The sequence below is a fragment of the Ornithorhynchus anatinus genome, chromosome 2 (assembly GCF_004115215.2).
Source record: "Ornithorhynchus anatinus isolate Pmale09 chromosome 2, mOrnAna1.pri.v4, whole genome shotgun sequence".
NCBI classification, from domain to species: domain Eukaryota; kingdom Metazoa; phylum Chordata; class Mammalia; order Monotremata; family Ornithorhynchidae; genus Ornithorhynchus; species Ornithorhynchus anatinus.
In genome coordinates, this window is record NC_041729.1 from 140,193,190 (window position 1) to 140,213,394 (window position 20,205).

The 20,205-nt window shown below is 56.9% G+C and overlaps 3 protein-coding genes across 3 annotated transcripts; 2 read left to right on the top strand and 1 right to left on the bottom strand.

The window, feature by feature from the left end:
- Window positions 1-4,099: 4,099 nt before the first annotated feature.
- On the top strand, window positions 4,100-5,326 carry LOC120638234 (transmembrane O-methyltransferase). The gene is made up of 4 exons (XM_039911219.1): window positions 4,100-4,118; window positions 4,239-4,499; window positions 4,723-4,919; window positions 5,006-5,326. Exons 2-4 carry the CDS (start codon window positions 4,241-4,243, stop codon window positions 5,324-5,326), a joined length of 777 nt encoding a protein of 258 aa, XP_039767153.1. The 5' UTR covers window positions 4,100-4,118; window positions 4,239-4,240.
- Window positions 5,327-6,155: 829 nt separating this feature from the next.
- Window positions 6,156-13,768, bottom strand: ANAPC15 (anaphase promoting complex subunit 15). Its single transcript, XM_029055509.1, has 4 exons — window positions 13,624-13,768; window positions 7,072-7,131; window positions 6,667-6,804; window positions 6,156-6,456 (listed from the first exon to the last, which is right to left on the bottom strand). The coding sequence occupies exons 1-4, from the start codon at window positions 13,741-13,743 to the stop codon at window positions 6,409-6,411; spliced, it is 366 nt and encodes a 121-aa protein (XP_028911342.1). The 5' UTR covers window positions 13,744-13,768; the 3' UTR covers window positions 6,156-6,408.
- Window positions 13,769-13,913: 145 nt separating this feature from the next.
- LOC114808072 (40S ribosomal protein S23) lies at window positions 13,914-18,536 on the top strand. Its single transcript, XM_029055499.2, has 4 exons — window positions 13,914-13,999; window positions 17,521-17,680; window positions 17,983-18,103; window positions 18,346-18,536. Exons 1-4 carry the CDS (start codon window positions 13,996-13,998, stop codon window positions 18,490-18,492), a joined length of 432 nt encoding a protein of 143 aa, XP_028911332.1. The 5' UTR covers window positions 13,914-13,995; the 3' UTR covers window positions 18,493-18,536.
- Window positions 18,537-20,205: the final 1,669 nt, after the last annotated feature.

The window sequence follows — 20,205 nt, forward strand, 5'->3', positions numbered from 1 at the left end:
CAGGTTGTCCCACATGGGGCTCATGGTCTTCATCCCTGTTTGACAGATGGGGTCACTGAGGCCCAGAGAAGTGAAGTGAGTTGCCCAAAGTCACACAGCTGATGATAAATGGCGGAGGTGGGATTAGAACCCCTGACCTCTGACTCCCCAGCCCAGGCTCCTTCCACGCTTCTCAACACTATACGAGGGCTGGTAGACACGGGCCCTGCCCAAGGGGGCCTTACATTTTCATTCATTCATTCAATCAATCGTATTTATTGAGCGCTTACTATCTGCACAGCACTGGACTACACTTGGAATGGACAACTGGGCAACAGATAAAGACCATCCCTGCCCAACAACGGGCTCACAGTCTAGAAAGGGGGAGACAGCAAAACAAAACATGTAGACAGGCATCAATACCATCAAAATAGATAAATAGAATCATAGAAATAGACACATCATTAAAAAATGGAGTAATAAATAGTATATACAAATATACACAACTGCTGTGGGAAGGAAAAGGGGGTGGAGCGGAGGGAGTCGAGGCAATGGGGAGGGAAGGGGCAGAGGGAAAGGGAAAGCTCAGTCTGGGAAGGCCTCCTGGAGGAGGTGCGCTCTGAGTAGGGCTTTGAAGAGGGGAAGAGAGTTTGGTGGAGGTGAGGAGGGAGGGCATTCCAGGGCAGCGGGAAGACGTGGGCCAGAGGTCGACGGCGGGACAGGCCCGATACACGGGACTTTGTGCAACCTAATTGGACTGTATCCACCCCACCACTTAGTACAGGGCCTGGCACAAGGTAAGCGCTTAACAAATACCACACATTATCATTATTAGAGGGCAGGGATGGATCTTTGACATTATTCACATTCATTCACTGTCATATTTGAGTGCTTACTGTGTGCAAGGCACTGTACTACGTGCTTGGGAGACTACAATACAATAAAAGGCACATTCCCCACCCATAACGAGCTCACAGTCTAGGAGGGGGAGACAGACATTCATGTAAATAAATAGACATTAGAGAAGCAGCATGGCTCAGTGGAAAGACCCCGGGCTTGGTAGTCACAAGTCGTGGGTTCTAATTCTGGCTCTGCCACTTAGCCGTGTGACTTTGGGTAAATCACTTCACTTCTCTGTGCCTCGGTTCCCTCGTCTGTAAAACGGGGATTAAGACTGCGGACCCCATGTGGGACAATCTGATTACCCTGTATCTACCCCAGCGCTTAGGACAGTGTCAAGCGCTGTGTGGTGTGGAGATGAGAGGGAGGATGAATGAGAGGAACAAGTCAGGGCGCCACAAGAAAGGAGTGGGAAAAGAAAAAAGGGGGGCTCAGTCAGGGAAGGCTTCTTGGAGGAGATGTGCCTTCAACAAGGATTTGAAGTGGGGGAGAACACTAATCCGTCTGATATGAGGGAGGGTGTTGCGGGCCAGTCATTCATTCATTCAATCATATTTATTGAGCGCTTACTATGTGCAGAGCACTGTCCTAAGCACTTGGAATGAACAATTCGGCAACAGATAGAGACCATCCCTGCCCAATGACGGGCTCCCAGTCTAATCGCCAGAAGTAGGATGTGGGCGAGAGGTCAGCGCTGAGATAGAAGCATTCATTCATTCATTCCATCGTATTTATTGAGCGCTTACTGTGTGCAGCGCACTTACTATGTGCTTGGAATGGACAATTCGGCAACAGATGGAGACCATCCCTGCCCAACGACGGGCTCACAGGCTAAAAGGGGGAGACAGGCAGGAAAACAAAACCAGAAGCAATCAAGGTAGAGTGAGGAGGACAGCATTAGAAGAGCGGAGTCTGCGGGCTGGGCTGGACTGGAGGAGGAGAGAAGGGAGGTGAGGTAGGAGGGGGCCAGGGGATGGACAGCTTTAGAGCCAATGGAGAGGAAATTTTGTTTGATGCAGAGGTGGGTGGACAAGCCTGGAGTTTCTTGAGGGGTGGGGAAGCACGGCCTGAAAGCTTTTGCAGAAAAATGATCCGGACAGCCGAGTGAAGTATGGACTGGAGTGGGGAGAGACAGGAGGAAGGAAGGTCAGCAAGGAGGCTGCTATAAGAATGGCTTCTAGAGAGAAGCAGCGTGGCTCAGTGGAAAGAGCCCGGGCTTGGGAGTCGGAGGTCATGGGTTCGAATCCCAACTCTGCCACTTGTCAGCTGTGGGACTGTGGGCAAGTCACTTCACTTCTCTGGGCCTCAGTTACCTCATCTGTCAAATGGGGATTAAGACTGGGAGCCCCATGTGGGACAACCTGATTCCCCTCTATTTACCCCAGGGCTTAGAACAGCACTCTGCACACAGTAAGCGCTTAACAAATACCAACATTTTTATAATAATCAAGGTGGGATAGGAGAAGCCCTTGCATCACTGGGGTAGCAGTTTGGTCGGAGAGGAAGGGGCGGATTTTGGCCATGTTGTGAAGGTCGAACTGAGAGGATTTAGTGATGGCTTCTGTATGTGGGTTGAATGAGAGAGTGGAGTCAAGGATAGAGAGAGGAGTCAAGTTATGGGCGGGGGGATGTACACCTCATTAACAAAATAAATAGGGTAATAAATAATATATACAAATGAGCACAGTGCTGAGGGAAGGGGGAAGGGGAGAAAAGGAAGAGTCCCTCGAGCCAGAATCGAACCAGTGACCTAAGGATGTCCGGTATTAGACGACTACAGTCCTCCGTTCCACCAGCTGAGCTAGCCAAGGCCCCGCTATGTTATTTAATCCATAAATACCATTGATTGATTGATTGTTGTGCTCCTTGTGGGTAGGAATCGTGTCTACCAACTCTGTAGTACTCTGTACGTCATAAGTGCTCAATACTTACTAATCAATCATTGCTATTTATCGAGTGCTTATGTGCTGAGCACTGTACTGAGTGCTTGGAAAAGTGCGATTAAGTTGTCTGGGCAGGGATTGTCTCTATCTGTTGCCGAATTGTACGTTCCAAGTGCTTAGTACAGTGCTCTGCACATAGTAAGCGCTCAATAAATACTATTGAATGAATGAATACTACACAACAGAGTGGATGATGATGGTATTTGTTAAGCGCTTACGATGTACCAAGCACTTTTCTAAGGGCTGGGGTGGACACAGCGTGCTCAGGTTGTCCCACGTGGGGCTCACGCTCTTCATCCCCGTTTTCCAGATGAAGTAACCGAGACACAGAGAAGCGAAACGACTTGCCCAAAGTCCCACAGCTGAAATGTGGCGGACACATCTAAATAAGACACGTTCCCCGCCCACGACAAGCTTACGGTCTGCGGAGAGACCGATGTTAATATAAATCAATTACAGATACGTACAAAAATGCTGTGAGGCCGGGAGGGAAGATGAATAAAAGGAGCAAGTCGGGCGACACAGAAGGGAGTGGGAGGAGAGGAAAGGAAGGTTTAGTCAGGGAAGGCCTCTTGGAGGAGACGGGCCTTCAATAAGGCTTCGAAGGGGAGGAGAGTGTCTGTGGGATACGAGGAGGGAGGGTGTTCCAGGCCAAAGGAGGGACTTGGGCGAGGGGAGGGCTGCGAGATAGATGAGATGGAGGTGGAGTGAGAAGGTTGGCACTGGAAGAGCGGAGTGTGCGTGCTGGGTCGGGGTAGGAGAGTAATGAGGTGAGGTAGGAGGGGGCGAGGTGAGGGCCGGCTTTAAAGCCAACGGTGAGGAGTTTCTGTGCCCCCTCGGCTGCTCTCGGGCCCCCACCCTGGGAGCACCCAGGCCACGTGTGGACACCGGGGACCCTAGGGGAGGAAGGAAGCTTCAAGGTGGCGGGAGCCCACGGGGGCCGCCCGCCCGCCCGCCGTCCCGGAGTAACTGGAGCTCTGGTCTCGGGTGAAGCCATCAATAATTGAGGGCAGGTACAACTCTGCTTTTCACCCTCCGGTCTCTCCTCTCTGCCTCCCCACCCCAGCTCCCCTCTCCCTCTTCTGACCCACCCGGGGCCTCCAGACCAGACTCCCGGGAGTGGGAGAGGCATTTGCCAGGGTCTCTGGAGTAGGTAAGTCTGCCCCGGGGGAGGGCGTGATGGGTGCGCGCGTGTCCGCGTCCAGACTGTTAGCCGGGAAGGGAGTCTCCTCCTCCCTCTGTCCCTCTGCCGGTACCCGGTACAGCCAGTACTGAGGAGCAGGAGTCAAGTTGGTCTCTGGGGAATCGGAGACGACGTCTCTCCTTCGCCCCCAGCAGCCGCCCGGCCCAGCCCGCTGCCTCGATTCGGCCGGCTCCGGCCCCCGCCCGCCCTCCGCGGGCCCGGCCCCGGCCCCGGGATGTCACCCGCCATCGCCTTGGCCTTCCTGCCGTTCCTGGTGACCCTGCTGGTGCGCTACCGCCACTATTTCCGGCTGCTGGTGCGGGCGGTGGTGGTGCGGGGGCTCCGGGACCGGCTGTCGGGGCTGCGGGCGGAGGAGCGGGCCTTCCAGTACCTGCTGACCCACGCCCTGCCCGGGGACCCCCGGCACATCCTGGCCACCTTCGACCACTGGTGCGGGCACCGGGAGTACCTGGCCCACCTGGGGCCCCTCAAAGGTCAGACCTGCCCCGTCCTCTCCCCCCCGGGGATCCCCCCCCGCGAGACGGTGGTCCAGGACGGGGTGGGGAGCACCGGGCGCCGCCGCTTTGGGGAGAGGGACGCGGGTGGCCGGAGGAGGTCCCAGAGGGCCGCCGGGGGGCACCGGGGTCGGGGACGGAGGGGGAGGCCGTTCGCTCGGCTGAGTGTCCGGGTCCCCCCCCCACCCCGGCCCCCCGCCAGGTCAGATCCTGACCCGACTGGTGCAGGACCGGGCCCCGGGCTGCGTGCTGGAGTTGGGCACCCGCTGCGGCTACGCCACGCTGCTCATCGCCCAGGCCCTGCCCCCGGGCGCCCGGCTCCTGACCGTGGAGCAGGACCCCCGCGTGGCCGCCGTGGCCGAGAAGGTCATCCGCTTCGCGGGCTTCGATGAACGCACGGTCAGTGACCCCCGCCGGCCCCCGGGCCCAACTGGGCCACCCCCGCCCCCGCCCACTCCCCTCCCCGTTCCTCTTCCCCTCCGCAGGTGGAGCTGGCGGTGGGCCGCCCCGAGGACGTGATCCCCCGGCTGCGGGCGCGGCACGGGCTGCGGCGGGCGGAGTTGGTCCTCCTGGCCCACGAGCCGCGCCGCTACCTGCGCGACCTGCAGCTGCTGGAGGCGCAGGCCCTGCTGCCCGCGGGGGCCACCGTCCTGGCCGACCGCGTGCTCTTCCCGGGGGCGCCCCGCTTCCTGCAGTACGCCAAGGCCTGCGGGCGTTACCGCTGCCGCCTGCACCGCACGGGTCTCCAGTATTTCCCCGCCATCCGCGACGGCGTGGCCCAGCTCACCTTCTCCGGCCCCGGCTGAGGACCGCCCCCTCCGGGCCCCCGGACCCTCTCCGACCCCCTCCCCGGGGAGGGCAGGCGGGATCACCGCCGGGAAATAAAACACCGAAATGAGAGCCCGGATCAGCCCCGACTCGGGCGAGGAACGGATCCGGGGCCCTCGGGGCGGGGGGTGGGGGGCGGGGACAATCCCGTGGCCCTTTGGGGTCGATGCCCTGGGCAGGTCTTGCCCTGTCTGATGGCTGTTGGGTGCCGGGGGGGGGGGGGGGGGGGCACCTCACCATTCCCCGCTGTCTGCCCACTCCACTCGGGCGACCCACGGCGTTTAGTGAACGCTTAATCGGGGCAGGGCACTGTATTAAACGCTTAGGAGAGAACCATGCGTCGGAATTAACAGACGGGTTCCCGGCCCATAACGGGTTCACCCAATTCCTCACCTCAGGGTGAGGACAGACGGGGGCTGGGGCTGGGGCTGGGGCCAGGCCCCCCGTGGCCACATTCCCCGTGCCTGTAGCCACCGAGCAGAGGAACGGTGAGGGGCAGCTCCGCGTCTGCTCCCCCTTACCCGCGGTCCCGGCGGCTCCCCGTCCTTTCCCTTCCCGCCTCCGGGCCGCTGCGTCCCCCGAAGCGGACAGAGCGGGGAGAAGGGATGAAGGCGGGGCTGAGCTCCCCACGCTTCGTTCCATCGGGAACGTGGGCCACGGCGGGAGGAACTCGGTCCCGCTGCCCTCCGGGTCGCTGACCGTCCTCCCATCCCCAGCCTGGGCGCGAGCCCGGCATCGCCTCGTCTTCCCGGGGGTCACGGGAGCCGGCGGGGGGCTGGCTTCCGAACCCTGGAGGGAGAGGGACAGTTTCGCTGGACAAACCCACCACACGTCTTTATTTGCGAGACCACGGCCGGAGGGCAAACGTGGGGGCCGGGGGCACCGTCGGGTGTCCGTTCCCGGTCAGCCTGTCAGGCGTCCTCTGTCCGGCGGCTTCGGCACGACCCCAGGGCTGGGCTGACTGGAGGGGCTTCCGGCCAGCCGTGCCAGGGCTGGGGGGGCCCACGGTGCCACCCCACTCCTCCTCGCCGGCCTCGCCCGCAGCCCACCCCCGCACCTTTTATATCATCCACTGGTCCTGGTCCTGTTCGGCTCCTTCCATATCCACCTGCGGGGAGCGGGGAGTTGTGCCCTCAGGTCTGCCCTTCATGCCGCCTTCGCTAGGGACCACCCACCCCCACCCTCGCCCTCTCCCCCGACCTGGGGGCACCCACGGAGGAGAACCCATTCCCCAGCCCCCTCTCGCCACCCGTCTTCCCGCCGCCCGGACTCGGGGGAGCCGGGGCAAGAGGGGCCGCCGGGCGCCCCACCCACCCACCTCGTTGATCTCCCCGTCGTCGGGCGACTCGTTGTAGTCGTTCATCTCGTCCATGTCCTGCATGTCCTCGTCATCCTCCGAGTCCTCCTCGCTGTCCTCGTCGTCCTCGTCGTCCTCCTCCTCCTCCTCGTCGTAGTGCTGCCGGGGACACGCGGAGATGGCAGGGGCCCGGGGGGGCTACCCCGAGCCCGCTCTGCCCTGACCGGCCCGGTGCCGGGGCGGGGGCCGAGGGCGCTGGGGTCGGGTGGGTCGGCAGCAGGACTGAGGCTCGAGCTGGATTGGGGCTGAGTGAAGGTTAGGGGTAGGGGCAGGGGTGGTGCCCGGCGGCTCCCCCGACACCCGGGCCTGCGTCCCGGGGGCACCGCCGCCCCCCGACCCGGGGCCGGGTCGGATGGCCACACTCACCTCGGAAGCCGGCTTGCCGATGGGGACTAAATTGTTGTCTTTCTCCGCGATGCTCTGGAGCTGCGGGGAGGGGGTCGAGCGTGAGCCGAGGGCGTTAAGGACAGGCGCCCCTTGCCCGCCGGCCTTCGCCGCCCGCCAAAGGCCGTACCCCCGTCCCGGGCCCCGAGGGGCCACATCCGGCCGGGGCCGGGGTCCTCCCTCCAAATGATGGACGGCTGCCCTTCCACACCCCTCCCTCCTCACCCGGGGGCCCCGGAGGGCGGGAGAATCTGGGGCTCAGCTGACCCTCCACTCAACTCCCACACCGGAGACAACGGGACTGGGGAGAACCAGTGCAGAGACAAAACTTGCTCGGGGCCACCTGCGCCAGGAAGCCTTCCCTTAGTCCAAATCAATCAATCATATTTTTTGAGCGCCGTAGGCAGAGCGCTGTACTAAGTCCTTGGGAGAATACAATATAACAGAGTCGGTAGACACGTACCCTGACCACAAGGAGCTTAGAGTCTAGCGGGGAAGGCAGACATTAACATAAATAAATATAAAAACTTGCCCCCTCCCACCTCACCTCCCTTCTCTCCTTCTCCATCCCAGCCTGCACACTCTGCTCCTTGGTGCCGCTCACCTTCGCACTGGGTGGTCACCGGTCTCATCGCCGACCCCTGACCCCCCGTCCTACCTCTGGCCTGGACCGCCCTCCCTCCTCAAATCCACCCAACTAACTGTTCTTCCCCTCTTCAAGGCCCTACAGAAGGCTCACCTCCTCCAGGAGGCCTTCCCAGACTAAGCCCCCGTTTCCTCAGCTCCCCCTCTCTTCTGCATCACCTCGACTCGCCCCCTTTGCTCTCCCTGCCACCCCACAGCACTAGGTATATATGTATATATCTATAATTCTATAATTATCTATAGATCTATAATATCTATATATAGATTATATATCTACAATTATATCTATATAATTACATAATCTATATAATTCTCTCGATGCCTGTTTACTTGTTTCGATGCCTGTCTCCCCCCGTCTAGACTGTAAACCCGTTGTGAGCAGGGATTGTCTCTCTTGATTGCTGTATCGTACTTTTCACGCGCTTAGTGCACAGTAAGCGCTCCATAAATACAATTGAATAAGTGCCGTGGGGGGTGAGGGAAGGGTGAAAAAAGGGAGCAGATCCAAGTTCAAGGGCAACGCAGAAGGAAGTGGGAAGAAGAGGAAATGAGGGCTTAGTCAGGGACCGTCCCCTCAACCGTCAGTTCCCAGAGGGGCAGGCTCCTTAGCTTTCAAGTTAATTACGGGATCGTGCCCACCATCCCGCTGGGTTGCCCACTTCCCTTGGCATCCCTCGCCGGCTCTTGGCAGAGGCCCCCCACCGCTCTTCCCCCGGCCCCTTGCCTCCGTGGCTAGATTTTGCCTCACTTCAGTCGGCCAGGAGAAGATCTGGAGGCAGCTGGGTGCACGTAGCCACTTAATTTCTTCCCAGAGTAAAGATCCGAAAGCCCAATTCAGTCGATAGTATTTATTGAGCGCTTACTATGTGCAGAGCACTGTACTAAGCAATTGGAACATACAATTCGGTAACAGATAGAGACCATCCCTGCCCCACGACGGGCTCACAGTCTAAGCAGCGTGGCTCAGTGGCAAGAGCCCGGGCTTGGAGGTCAGAGGTCGTGGGTTCGAATCCCGGCTCTGCCCCATGTCAGCTGTGTGACGGTGGGCAAATCACTTAACATGTCTGGGCCTCAGTTACCTCACCTGTAAAATGGGGATTAAGATTGTGAGCCTCATGTGGGACAACCTGATTCCCCTGTATCTACCCCAGCGCTTAGAACAGTGCTCTGCACATAGTAAGCGCTTAACAAATACCAACATCATTATTAAACCGGGGAGACAGACGGCAGAGCGAAACAGAACGAAACAGAAACAAGACATCATCGAGATAAATGGAATCAAGGAGATATACACCTCTTTAACAGAATAAATAGGGTAATAAATAATATATACAAATGAGCACAGTGCTGAGGGGAGGGGAAGGGGGAAGAGCAGAGAGTGGAGGGGAGGAGGAGCAGAAGGAAAGGGAGGCTCAGTCTGGGAAGGCCTCTTGGAGGAGGTGAGCTCTCAGTAGGGCTTTGAAGAGGGGAAGAGAATTAATTTGGCGGAGGTGAGGAGGGACGGCGTTCCGAGACAGCGGGAGGACGTGGCCCCGGGGTCGACGGCGGGATAGGCGAAAACGGGGGACGGTGAGAGGGCGGGCGGCAGCGGAGCGGAGCGTGCGGGGTGGGCCGTAGAAAGAGAGAAGGGAGGAGAGGTAGGAGGGGGCAAGGTGACGGAGAGTCTTGAAGCCTAGAGTGAGAAGTTTTTGTTTGGAGCGGAGGTCGACAGGCAACCACTGGAGGTTTTTAAGAAGGGGAGTGACACGCCCAGAGCGTTTCGGCAGGAAGATGAGCCGGGCAGCGGAATGAAGAATAGACTGGAGCGGGGAGAGGCGGGAGGAAGGGAGATCAGAGAGAAGGCTGACGCAACAATCCAGCCAGGATATTATGAGAGCTCTCTTCTAAGCGCTGGGATAGACACAAGGTTTGTCCCACGTGGGGTTCACAGTCTTCATCCCCCTTGAGCACAGGCCTGGGAGTCAGCAGGACCTGAGATCTAATCCCAGCTCCACCACTTGCCTGCCGTGTGACCTGGGGCAAATCATTTAACTTCTCCGGACCTCAGTTACCTCGTCTGTAAAATAAGGATTCAGATTGGGAGGCCCATTTGGGACCGGGACTGTGTTCAACCCCACTCATTCATTCGTTCCATCGTATTTATTGAGCGCTTACTGTGTGCCGAGCACTGGACTAAGCGCTTGGAATGGACAATTCGGCAGCAGAGAGAGACCGTCCCTCCCCAACGACCGGCTCACAGTCTAGAAGGGGGAGACAGACAGCAAAACAAAACAAGTAGATGGGCCTCAATGCCATTAAAATAGATAAATAGAATCATAGATATAGACACATCATTAATTAAATAAAATAAAATATAGACAAGTGCTGTGGGGAGGGGAAGGGGGAAGAGCAGAGGGAGGGAGTCGGGGCGATGGAGAGGGGAGGAGGAGCGGAGGGAAAGGGAGGGCTCAGTCAGGGTGCCTAATATGAGAAGCAGCGTGGCTCTGTGGAAAGAGCCCGGGTTTAGGAGTCAGAGGTCATGGGTTCTAATCCCGGCTCCACCACCTATCAGCTGTGTGACCGTGGGCAAGTCACTTCACTTCTCTGTGCCTCGGTGACCTCATCTGGAAAATGGGGATGAAGACTGTGAGCTTCACGTGGGACAACCCGATCACCCTCTATCCCCCCCAGCGCTTAGAACAGTGCTCAGCACATAGTAAGCGCTTAACAAATACCATAATTATTATTATTAATACGTCTGCCGCGCAGTCCGTGCTTGACAAATCTCACTACCCACTAGACCACGCTGCTTTCTATCGATGTCCCGTCTAGACTGTGAGCTGGTCGCGGGCAGGGAATGGTGCTGTTTACTGTTGCACTGTACTCTCACCAGTGCTTAGTGTGGCGCTCTGTACACAGTAAGCGCTCAATAAATACGACTGAACGAATGAATCATCCCATTCTCCGATGGATGGGGGGTTCTTTAAGGATGGGAACTATGTCCCTCAATCAACAGCACTTAATGAGCCCTCTCTGGGTGCAGGGGACTGGCCTAAGCTGCAGTAGAGGAGGGCCTCTCCACCAAGAGGCCTCCCTCATTTCCTCTTCACCTACTATCTTCGTCGTCGCCCACACGCTTACTATGTGCCAAGCACTGTTCGCTTACATCCACGTCACCTATAGCCACATCGGTAATTTATTCATATTCATTTATACTATCGTCTGTGTCACCCTCACGCTTACTATGTGCCAAGCACTGTTCGCTTATATCCACATCGGTAATTTATTATTTATATTTATTTATATTAACGTCTGCCTCCCCCTCTAGACTGCAAGCTCACTGTGGGCAGGGAGCGGGACTGCCAACTCTCTTACGTTATAGAGGTAATTGTAGGTGGTATCGGGCAGGCAAAGTGTCTGTTTATTGTTATATTGTCCTCTCCCAGGCGTTCAGTCCAGTATTCTACACACGGTAAGCGCCCAATCAACGCGACGGAATGAATGCCCTCCCAAGGGCTTCGTTCAGTGCTTCGCGCATAGTAAGCGCTCAATAAATACGAACGGTTGATTGACTGAAGGCGCACTCCCTGCCCTCCAACATCTTCCAGTGGAGAGGGACCCCCGCAGAGTCCGCAATCCCGGCCTGGTGCCCTGCTTCCTGGGGGCGGTGGGGCCCAGATGTGGTCCCCGAGTAGAGCCTGGGAGTCAGAATAATAATAGGAATAATAATATTGGTATTTGTTAAGCGCTTACTATTTGCCGAGCACTGTTCTAAGCGCTGGGGTAGATACAGGGTCATCAGGTGGTCCCACGTGAGGCTCCCAGTCTTCACCCACATTTTCCAGATGAGGCCACTGAGGCCCAGAGAAGTGAAGTGACTTGCCCACGGACACCCAGCTGACAAGTGGCAGAGGGGGATTCGAACCCATGACCTCCGACTCCCAAGCCCGGGCTCTTTCCGCTGAGCCACGCTGTGATTCCAATCCCGCCTCCGCCACTTGTCTGCTGGGTGACCCTGGGCAAGTCACTTCTCTGGGCCTCAGTTACCCCACCTGGAAAATGGGGATGGAGACCGTGAGCCCCACGGAGGACAGAGAAGCAGCGTGGCTCAGTGGCAGGAGCCGGGGCTTGGGAGTCAGAGGTTGTGGGTTCCAATCCCGCCTCTTCCACTTGTCTGCTGGGTGACCCTGGGCAAGTCGCTTCACTTCTCTGTGCCTCGGTGACCTCATCTGGAAAATGGGGATGAAGACTGTGAGCCCCACGTGGGACAACCTGACCACCTTCTATCCCCCCCAGCGCTTAGAACAGTGCTTGGCACCTAGTAAGCGCTTAACAAATACCATCATCGTTATTAACCCACTTTGCTTGTATCCACCCCAGCGCTTAGTACAGCGCTTGGCCCATAGTAAGCGCTTAGCAAACACCATCATTATTATTATTGTCACAGTGCCTGGCACATAGTGAGCGTTTAACAAATATTATTATGATTATTAACCATTCAGTCATCCAGTGGTGTTTATCGAGCGCTCACCGTGTGCAGAGCACTGTACTGACTGCTTGGGCAAAGGCACCCCGACTCTTTAGAAGCAGTGTAGCTCCGTGGAAAGAGCCCGGGTTTGGGAGTCGGAGGTCATGGATTCTAATCCTAGCTCTGCCACTTGTCTTATGTGACCTTGGGCAAGTCACTTCACTTCTCTGGGCCTCAGTGACCTCATCTGTCAAATGGGGATGAAGACTGTGAGCCCCACGGGGGACAACCTGATGATCCCGTATCTTCCCCAGCGCTTAGAACAGTGCTTGGCACAGAGTAATAATAATGTTGGTATTTGTGAAGCGCCTACTGTGTGCGCCGAGCACCGTTCTAAACGCTGGGGTAGATACAGGGCCATCAGGTTGTCCCCCGTAGGGCTCACAGTCTTCATCCCCATTTGACAGATGAGGGAACTGAGGCACAGAGAAGTGAAGTGACTTGCCCAAGGTCCCACAGCTGACCCGCAGCGGAGCCGGGATTAGAACCCATGACCTCTGACTCTCAAGCCCAGGCTCTTTCCACTGCGCCATGCTGCCTCTCATAGTAAGCGCTTAACAAATACCAACATCATCATTCTTCTCTGTGCCTCAGTTCCCTCATCTGTAAAATGGGGATGAAGACGGTGGGCCTCACGTGGGACCACCTCATTCCCCTTCATCTCCCCCAGCGCTTAGAACAGTGCTCTGCACATAGTAAGCGCTTAACAAATACCAACCTCATTATTCTCATTCTTCTCTGTGCCTCAGTTCCCTCATCTGTCAAATGGGGATGAAGACTGTGCGACCCACGGGGGGGCAAACTGATGATCTGGTATCTCCCCCAGCGCTTAGAACAGTGCTTGGCACATAGTAAGCGCCTAACAAATACCACCATTATCATCCCTCTCTGGGCCTCAGTTCCCTCATCTGTCAAATGGGGATGAAGACTGTGAGACCCACGGGGGGCAACCTGATGAGCTTGTATCTCCCCCAGCGCTTAGAACAGTGCTTGGCACATAGTAAGCGCCTAACAAATACCACCATTATCATCATCCCTCTCTGGGCCTCAGTTCCCTCATCTGTCAAATGGGGATGAAGCCTGGGAGCCCCACGTGGGCCAGGCTGATGAGCTTGCATCTCCCCCAGCGCTTGGAACAGCGCTTAGCACAGTGGCAGCGCTTAACAAATACGTGCTGCCTCTGTGCCAAGCGCTGGGGGAGACCCACCCGGTCCATCTGATGGTGTTAATCCCCATTTTGCAGACGAGGTCACGGAGAGAAGTGACGGGGGGGGCAAATCACCCAGCGGGCAGGGGCGGGATTAGAACCCACGACCCGGGACTCCCCCCCACCCCCATCAGCGTTATCCTTCCCGGTTGCGATTGGGGGAGCGACGTCTCACCCAAGCCTGGTGCTGCTGCTCCTGCTGCTGCAGCTCGTTCTCGTCCACGCAAGGCCGGTCGAGGTTAAACCACAAGGCCTCGGTCACCCGGGGCAACAGCGAGGGGAACAGCGTGGCCATGGCGGGGCGCGAGGCCCGGGGGGGCGGGGCCATCCGGCGCCAGCCAATGGGAGGGGCCCGCGCGGGCCGGCAGCCAATGAGCGCCGGCCGGGGGCGGGAGGGGCGAGGTCGAGCCGGCGACCGTTGGTGACCCGGAAGCGCTTCCCCCGCCCCGCCCCCCCCTCACTGCGCAGGCGCGGGGAGGGGGCCGGCCAGAGTCGGCGCAAAGGACTCTGGGAGGGTTGGCCATTCTTTTTGCAGGCGGAGGCCGGCATGGGTGAGTGGGGCCTGCGGGGAGGTCATGCCAAAGCGCCCACTCTCTGCGGAGCGCTGTGGTGATACTTATTGCTCTCGGTTTTGTCCGTCTGGCTCCCCCGATTAGACTGGAAGCGCGTCGGTGGGCAGGGACCGGCTCTGATACCGATTTGTCCATTGCAAGCGCTTCGTGCAGTCCTGTGCACATAGTAAGCGCTCAGTAAATAGGGTTGAGTGGTGAGCGCCTGGGAGGGGGCACATCCGAGCTGGGGGGGGGGGGTAAGGGTTAATAACGACCGTGCAGGGTGTGCCCAGCACTGCGCTAAGCGCTGGGGCAGATGCAGGTGTGGCCCACGTGGGGCTCCCGGCCTTAGCCCCCATTTTGCAGAGGGCCTGGCCGAGGCCCCGGGGAAAGAGAAGCAGCGCGGCTCAGGGGATTGAACCCGGGCTGGGGAGTCCGAGGTCGTGGGTTCGAATGCCGCTCGGCAGCTGGGGGACTGTGGGCAAGTCACCCCACTTCTCTGGGCCTCAGTGACCTCATCTGGAAAAGGGGGCTGGAGACTGAGCCCCACGTGGCACAGCCGGATGACCTGGTGTCTCCACCCCCAGCGCTTAGAACAGTGCTTGGCACCTGGTAAGAGTTTAACAAAGACCATAAAAAGAAAAAGATCGCACGTGGGCCTGCGTGAGCCCCACGTGGGACAGCCGGATGACCTCGTATCCTCCCCAGCGCTTAGAACAGTGTTTCGCACGTACTAAGCGCTTAGCAAATGCCATTATTATTATACATGCAGGCACCTAGTCGCCAGCCCACCCTCCGTCACTGGGGACCGGTCAGGTTAAGAATAAGAATAATGTTGGTATTTGTTAAGCGCTTACTATGTGCAGAGCGCTGTTCTAAGCGCTGGGGGGAGGGGGTTACAGGGGAATCCCAGTCTTCATCCCCATTTTACAGATGGGGGAACTGAGGCACCGAGAAGTGAAGTGACTCGCCCACAGTCCCGCAGCTGACAAGTGGCAGAGGGGGATTCGAACCCATGACCTCTGACTCCCAATAATAATAATAATGTTGGTATTTGTTAAGTGCTTCCTATGTGCCGAGCACTGTTCTAAGCGCTGGGGGAGACACAGGGGAATCAGGTTGTCCCACGTGGGGCTCACGGTCTTCATCCCCATTTTGCAGATGAGGTCACTGAGGCACAGAGAAGTGAAGCGACTTGCCCACAGTCACACAGCTGACAAGTGGCAGAGCTGGGATTCGAACTCATGACCTCTGACTCCCAGGCCCGGGCTCTTCCCACTGAGCCACGCTGCTTCTCCAAGGAAACGGGAGGGGAGAATGATGGAGCAGCAGTGTGGCTCAGTGGAAAGAGCCCGGGCTTGGGAGTCAGAGGTCATGGGTTCGAATCCCGGCTCTGCCACTTGTCAGCTGTGTGACTGTGGACAAGTCACTTCGCTTCTCTGGGCCTCAGTGACCTCATCTGTAAAATGGGAATTAACTGTGAGCCTCATGTGGGATGAACTGATGACCCTGTATCTCCCCCAGCGCTTAGAACAGTGCTCTGCACATAGTAAGCGCTTAACAAATACCAACATTATTAGTGGAGGGAACTCGGGCCCAGAAGTCCCGAAGGACCTGACTCCGCAATCCGGCTCTGCCACGTGCCCCACTCATTCAGTCGAATTTATTATTATTATTATTATTATTATTGTAGTATTTGTTAAGCGCCTACTATGTGCCAGGCACTGTACTGAGCACTGGGGGTAGATACAAGGTAATGAGGTTGTCCCCCATGGGGCTCACAACGCTTATTGTGTGCAGAGCACTGTACTAAGCGCTTGGAAAGTACAATTCAGCAACAGATAGACAGCCCTTGTTCACAAGGGGCTCACAATCTAGAAGGGCTTGCTATGTAGAAGTGACTCAGTGGAAAAAGCCTGGTTTTGGAGTCAGAGGTCATGGGTTCGAATTCCGGCTCTGCTACTTGTCAGCCGTGTGACTGTGGGCAAGTCACTTAATTTCTCTGTGCCTCAGTTACCTCATCTGTAAAATGGGGATTAACTATGAGCCTCACGTGGAACAACCTGATGACCCTGTATCTTCCCCAGCGCTTAGAAGAGTTCTCGCCACATAGTAAGCGCTTAACAAATACCAACATTATTATGTAACCTGGGGTAGGTCGCTTCTCTGTTGCCTCAGTTTCCTCAACTGTAAAATGGGGATTAAATACTGCCACCTACTTAGACTGTGAGCCCCAAGCAGGATAGGGACTTTGTCCGATCTAGTTGACTTGGACGTACCCCAGCGCTTAGACCAGTGTTTGACACGTAGTAAACATTTAACGGGTACTGTAAAAAAAAAAAAATCCCGATTGTCAGGGAGGGTAATGAGACACCTTTGTCCCAGGGAGCTCTAAGAATTTGATCGTCTGACTTCAGTCAGACAATAAGTGATGTGTATTGAGCACCAGTGGGGTGCAAAGCACTGCGCTAAGTGTTTGGGAGAGTGGGACTAACAAGATTCCCTGGTCCTGAAGGAGTTTACAATCTAGTAGGAAAAGATGAAAACTTTAGTGGGAGCAAGAGATGCAACATGTTGAAAGGGAGGAATAGGTCACTTAATATACTAATAATTATGCATGAGTACTTGCATAATTATTAGTGGGCTAAAACGAGTGGGAAGGGGATTAAGGGTGGTCGAGTGGGCATGATGTGTTGGGAATGAATCGGGGAAGCGGCATGGTGTAGTAGAAAAGGCAAGGGCCTGGGAGTGAAAGGGCCAGGGTTCTGGTCCCAATTCCTGCTCTTAAGTGACTTGGGTGAGTCACTTAACCTCTCTGTGTCTCAGTTACTTCCTCTGTAAAATGGGGTTGATAGAGCCCTGTGAGGGACAAGGGGTGTGTCTAACCTGACTGGTATCTATCCCAGTGCTCAGTACAGTGCCTGGGACATAGTAAACACTTCAGTGATGCCGTTTGAAAAGGAGGGACTTGCTGGAGTTGGGATTTTAGGGAGGTTTTGAAGAGCTGTGGTCTGGTGGATTTGGGGAGGGAGTTCCAGACTGGGGGGAATAAGTGTGAGCGAGGGAGTAGGGGTAAGGAGTTTTTGTTTGAGAATAATAATAATGGCGTTTGGTAACCACTTGCTATGTGCCAAGCACCGTTCTAAGCGCTGGGGGGATACAAGGTGATCAGGTTGTCCCACGTGGGGCTCACAGTCTCAATCCCCATTTTACGGATGAGGGAACTGAGGCCCAGAGAAGTGAAGGGACATGCCCAAAGTCACCCAGCTGACAAGTTCGATGTGAGGGATGATGGGTAGTGACTGGTGGGCTGGGTGCTGGGTGACATTTCAAGAAGGTGATCCGTGCAGGGGGCCGATTGTGCGGTCTCCCGGCGCGGCGCCGAAATGGATGGGGCCGTCGGGTCCCAAGTTGAAAGTCGCTTGTTCTTGAGGGTGGCTCGAGTTTCCTGCTTGGGGCCAGGCCCAGGGGGTTGGGAAATGCGGAACTGCGCAATCCTCATCCTCGATTTCGCCTCCTAGGGAAGTGCAGGGGACTCCGCACGGCCAGGAAGCTCCGCAGCCACCGGCGGGACCAGAAGTGGCACGACAAGCAGTACAAGAAAGCCCACCTGGGCACCGCTCTCAAGGCCAACCCTTTTGGGGGGGCCTCTCACGCCAAGGGCATCGTGCTGGAGAAAGTGTGAGTGAGGCCTAGTGGCGGGGGGCGGCCCGGCAACGCATTACGAGCAGAGCCGGACATCCCGGCTCGGGCTCACTCGGGCTGGAAAATGGCTGCCGGGCCCAGGCGGAAAGATCAGCCGTGGTGGCGACCGTCCGGCCCGTTTCCGTCCCGCCCTCGGAGAGGAGAGGCCTGGGGCCGGTGGTGGGTGGAGGGCAGCTCTGGTGGGAGTCTGATGGTGCCCCGGCGGGGGGACCCTGCCTCCGTGGGAAGGAACATCCCCAACTCAAGTGTCTGTCTTTCTTTCACTCTGGGCCTTTCAGTGGGGTGGAGGCTAAACAGCCCAACTCAGCCATCCGGAAGTGTGTCAGAGTCCAGCTGATCAAGAATGGCAAGAAAATCACGGCCTTTGTCCCCAATGACGGCTGCCTGAACTTCATCGAGGTGAGGTTGGGGGCGGATTAATTTTTAGCCTTTTGGACCGACCTCCGGGTGCGTCGAGAGCGTGGGACCGGGGGGCGGGAGACCCGGGTTCCAGTCCTCTATCTGCTGCCACGGCGCTCGGCACGTCGTGAGCGTCTTGCACGTCGTGAGCGTCTTGTACGTACGGCGTCGCCGGGTGTCCGTGGCGGGGAGGGAAGGAAGGCGGGGGGCTCAGCCGGGAACCTCCCGCGATTCCGTTCCAGGAAAACGACGAAGTCCTGGTGGCCGGCTTCGGGCGGAAGGGCCACGCCGTGGGCGACATCCCTGGAGTCCGCTTCAAGGTGGTCAAGGTGGCCAACGTTTCCCTGCTGGCTCTGTATAAGGGCAAGAAGGAGAGACCCAGATCGTGAAAACCCACGCGGGCGGCGGTCAATAAAGATTTTTGGAGACACTCCGGCCTCGTCTCTGCTTGTGAGCCATTCTCTGAGTCTAAGAAGAGCCTCCCGTCCCCCTACTCCGGTGACCTGGGTCATTGGGGGGGTGGGCAGCGGGTCTGCCACTCCTTTCCCCCTACCGTTTGACCAGCTGAGGGGGGGAAAGGAAGGGAAGCGTCTTTCCCATTCGGCTCCTGGAAGGTGACCGCCCTGGCTTCAGGAAGCACATGCTAACGGACTTGCGGTCCCTACACCCCCAAGACGGTGTGGCCACACACTCCTGAACGTGGCACGCCTGACCCCCTGTGCCAAGGTGGACCTGGGCACCGGCTACCCCAAGGTCGAAATGCCACCGGTGGCCAGAGAGGAAGATAGGTGTCCCTCTCCTCCGTGCCCACCCAATAAGGTATGGGAGAGGAGGAAGTGGAAGGGGCGGAGATTGAACAGGTCGGAAGTTAGGACCACCCAAACCACAGGTCGCCTCTGGTGCTCTGGTATCTCTCGGAAGATCACAGCGGTAGCAACAGCCACCCACATGTCTTTCCCTGCCCAGCACCAGACGCCGTTCTGCCACCAGGACCGACGCACAGAGACGGGGGTCGGGTGAGGTAATGTATAAGAGTGTAACGCATAAGTGGGTTTTAGCGTGCAAGTGGGTTTATGCCAAGTGGGTTCCTCCTGAGTGGGTGCGCACATGGTGGGAACTAGCCGCCTCACCAAGTTGTGAGTAAACCATAAGCGAGCTCTGCCTGGGCGGGCCCTGGTGTCCGCCCACACGTGAGTAATGTACCAGTATATTCTGCCCGTTAGGGAAGCTCTAACACCATATTCCTCCCAAAGGGGAAGCTTTAACACCATATTTCCCCCAAAAGGGAAGGTCGATTGTCGCGTCTAAATTCAATTCGCCCCGTAGAATAAATTCTATACAAAACTCAGGTTTTCCATCCCCAGCCTCTCTCTCACTGTGCCGATTCCGAAAGAACCTGTCCCCGGAGACGGGTGACACCCCCTCACCCGGGGGGGCTTCTCTGGACTCATCTTAGCCTCATCCAGCCTCCCGTCTCCTTGCTTTCTCTGAAAGAGGATGGATCAATCAGTAGTATTTGTTGAGCATGTAAATGTGCACAGGGCACTGTGCTAAACACCTGGGAAAGTACAATAGAGTCGGTAGTCGTGCCTTCATCACACGCTGAGTCAAGTACTTGTTTTTCCTCCTTGCCGACCGCATCAGCCTCCTTGCTGACCTTTACTCGCGTCTCTCCCCTCTCCGGTCCACACCTCACTCTCGCCCGGATCATTTTCCTAAAGAAAGTTCAGTCCGTGTCTCCCCAGTCTTCAAAATCCTGCAGCGGTTACCCATCCATCTCTGCATCAAACAGAAACTCCTAACTTGACTGCACACTACTCCAGCGCTTAGGACAGTGCTTTGCACATAGTAAGTGCTTAACAAATGCCATCATTATTATTATTACTCTTTGAACCTCGTTTGCCTGTCACTGACAACCCCTTGCCTCTTCATATCCAACAGTCCTCCTCTAAAGCAATTAGTAGAGTAATATCACTGATTGATCTAGGTGGGTGCAAATTATTTTGTTAATGGGATCATGGATAGAGCATGGGCCTGGGAAGGTTATGGGTTCTAATCCCGGCTCTGCCGCTTGTCTGCTGTGTGACCTGGGGCAAGTCCTT